The 3,261-nt window shown below is 70.5% G+C and overlaps 1 protein-coding gene across 1 annotated transcript in view; it reads right to left on the bottom strand.

Annotated features, from left to right (window-relative positions):
* The window catches only part of ALX3 (ALX homeobox 3), a 9,482-nt gene extending 6,443 nt beyond the window's left edge, over positions 1–3,039 (bottom strand). Inside the window, exon 1 of the mRNA XM_025872595.2 lies at positions 2,763–3,039. Coding sequence (XP_025728380.1) covers positions 2,763–3,039 — 277 coding nt within the window. The remainder of the gene's footprint in view (positions 1–2,762) is intronic.
* Positions 3,040–3,261: the final 222 nt, after the last annotated feature.

Here is a 3,261-nt window from a genome sequence, read left to right as displayed (position 1 = left end):
CGCTAGCGGCTCAGGAGCCGTACCGCTGGCTCCGGACGCCAACCGGGAGACCCACTGCCCTCTCAGCTAGCGTCCACTGAGGCCGCCGGGCCCACCACCCGGCTTTCGGCCTCCGCGCGGTTTCCCACGCGATGCGCAGAGCTCGCAGAGGCCTGGGCTCTCGAAGCTCCGGCTGAAGCCGTCGTGTGCATAAACGCCGTGCGCGGGACCCCGGCGGGGCCTTGGTGCTCTCCCTAGAGTTTCCAGCTTTGCCCTAGACGCCTCAGCCGGCGGGGCGGGGAGAGAGGTAAGGGAGAGGAGGGCGGGGAGGGCCCTGACTTGGAATCCTTCACGAGGTCTGCGGTCGGTCCGGTGAGCGCGGCCTTCGGGATGCTCCGCTCTGGGCCTCCGAGGCGGCGGGCGCGTTCCCGGGTCCGAGAGCCAAGCCAGGGAGCGGACCGGGCGGCCCGCGGCGGAGCGGAGCGGGAAGGACCGGCCCGGCACTTCTCCGGCCCTCTGAGCAGCCGCGCTGCACCGCCAGGACGCGGCCGGGGTCCAGGGCAGGGCTGGGTGCGCTCTCGGCCAAGGGCGCCGCAAAGAGCGGGAGAGGCGCGCCAGGCCCTCCAGAGCGGGACTGCCCGGCGTCGGCGAGATCGCGCCGCAGATGGGGCGCAGCTGCGCGCTCACTGGTTTGAACTGGAAACGCTCGGAGCCCGTCAAGTTAGAAGCCGGGAAATAAGGCGGGTTCCCCCTTTGCCGCCACTTCCCACCTCGTAGACTGCGTGGCCCGAGTCCCCCGGGGCCGTTCCTCCCCAAGCAGCCCCGCTCCGCCGCAGGGTCGCAAGCGGCCCGCGCCCGCCGGGCTGCGGCCCTGGCATCCGCGAGGCGAGCGGCGGCCGGGGTCCCAGGTTCCGCTCGCACCCGCTGCTGCTTGTTTTTCGTTTGGCCGGTCCTCCGCTCAACTGGAATCGTTAATTTTCCTCTCCCACTTGATTTTGCTGCTTTCTGCTCTGTTAGAATGTCCCTTTTTTCCTTTCATTTTTTTTTCCTGCTTCTACTCTCTTCGTCCTTTCCCTCCTTCTCCATTTACCCGCTTCGTTCGATCGTTTGATCCTGCGCTTGCTTTTTTTCTTGTTCTTCTGTTCGTTCTCCGTTTATTTATTGACGTTCTGCCCGGCTTGCCGACTTGCGTCTACCTCTCCTCGTCTCTCTCCTCCGTTGTTTTGTTCATTTTCCTTTTCCTTCTTTTTGGTGGTTAACACTCTTTGGTTTTACTTTTACGCATTTCGTTGCTGACACCCTCGCCGTCGCCGGGTCCCTCCGCGCCCCGCTGCTCGTTCTGCCCCAGCGCTCTCCGCAGCGTGCCAGTCCTGGCGTCCTCGCGGTGCCTGCGGCATCCCGCCTGCCCAGCAGGACGCGGGCCGGAGGTGTGGGTCCCGCCCGACGCGGCGCGCCCAGCCAGCCCGGGTACCTGTCCCCAGCGGTGCTCATGGCGCTGCGCGGCCGCCGCCGTCTGGCGGGGATCAGAGGAGCCAGGCCAACTGCTTTTCATTAAATCCCAACTGTGGTTTTTATCAGGAGAGCCTCTTTCAAAGGGCACAGACACGAAGCTCCGCGGACTCGCTCATTTCCTCCGCTGACCCCCACCACACCTCCCCGCCCTGCCCGACACATTCCCACCGCCCGGGCTGGGCGAAGGCCCGAGCTGCCTGGCCACTCGGTGGAGGCCGGCGAGGCGCCAGTGGGTGGAGGCGGGTTGGGGCCGATCTCTGAGGATCCAGCCCTGGGCCTAAGGTGCGGGATGTGGCAGCGCAGATGGGGCGGGCGCCGCCTCCTGCAGGTCAGCCGGTGCAGTGGGCAGCGGCGCGGCTGCGGGCCCGTGTGGCAGGCCCCGGCGTTCAGGCGCGTTCTCCGGAGATGGCAGGGTCCAACTGGCCTTGGCGCACGGGGCACCGGCCCAGGAGCTCGAGGCGCCCAGGGGATAGGCCCGCCGGGGCTGCTCTCGACGGCCCCAGCCGAGACGATCCAGTGCGAGGAAGCCAAGACTGCGAGAAGGGCGGCCATCACCGTGCATAACGACGGGGAGGCCAGGTTAGTCTGAGAAATAAGAACACAGTTATTCCGTATTGAGAACGGCCCCGGTACTGCGGGACCGGCCGCGGCCGCGCCGCCGAATGCCTGACGCGCCGGCAGCGCCTTCCCCGCGGAGGCTGGGCCTTGGGGGGGGGGGGGGGGGGGGGGGGGGGGGGGGGTGGAGAAGCCGGCGGAGGCCAGGCCGCAGCCCTCGGCTGAGTCCTGCTGGGCCACTCTAGGTCGGGGCCCAAGCTCAGGGTCCCGAACGGGCGCCACACACAAAAGCCGCGCTTCTCTCCCCGCATCGGGACCGAGGGCTCCGCGTGGCGCCCGGGGCCCTGGGCCCGGTCCGGGCTTCTGGGTCAGTGGCATTTTCAGGCCAACTCCGGCCAAACATGATTTCTCCTTCCCGCCTCCGGTCGCCTTCGGGCTTCCCTGGGCCCGGGGCCGTCGCCGCTCCACCCTCGCGCGACCTCCCGCCTCCCGTTCCCGCCACGGGAGGCACGGAGGGCTCTGCCTCCCGCGGGGCGCTGGCTTTGCCGGCCTGGGCCAGCGCCGGTGGGGCTTCTGAGGGAGCCGTGGCGAGGGGCTAGAGGGTCTAAAAGTGGCGAGCTGGGCGAGCGGGCGAGGGAAGCAGGGAGGCCCGGGCGGGCCGGGGAAGAGAAGGAGAGCGGGTCGGGGCTGCGCGCTACGCCCGCGCCGCGCGTTACCTTCCGCGGGGCCCTCGTAGAAGTGGCTGCCGTTGAGCGCCGGGCCGGGCCCGAGGTCCTGCAGGTACTTGGCGGGCGGCTTGGCCGGCTCTGGGAGGTAGGGCTCCAAGGGCCCGCAGGCCGGAAAACGGGTCAGGCGGGGGCCGCGGGGCGGCGCGGGGTGCAGGTGAGGCGCGCCAGCGGGGGTCCCCTGGGGGCCGGGCGGCTCGTCCGCCGCGGCCGCGTAGGGGCCGGGCCCGGGCCCCACGCCGAAAGGCGCGCAGCGCTTGGGGTCCATGCCGGCTCCCGGCGCACAGGCCGCCGGGGCTCCGGGGCTCGAGCTGCCCGTGCGGCCTGTGAGCGCCCGCCAAGGGGGAGGGACCTGGGCGCGGGGGCGCGGAGCCCCCGGGAGCGGCGCGCGCCGCGGGGGGCGGGGGACAGGGGAGGGGGCCGCGCCTCTGACTTAATGCTGGAACCATCCACGTCACGTGCGGCCCCGCGCGGGTTAACCCCTCGGAGC

The sequence above is a fragment of the Callorhinus ursinus genome, unplaced genomic scaffold, assembly GCF_003265705.2.
Source record: "Callorhinus ursinus isolate GAN/ISIS: 27379988/994484 unplaced genomic scaffold, GSC_fseal_2.0 scaffold9, whole genome shotgun sequence".
NCBI lineage: Eukaryota > Metazoa > Chordata > Mammalia > Carnivora > Otariidae > Callorhinus > Callorhinus ursinus.
The sequence above is the reverse complement of the archived record's forward strand: the minus strand, read 5'-3'. Positions and strand labels throughout refer to the sequence as shown.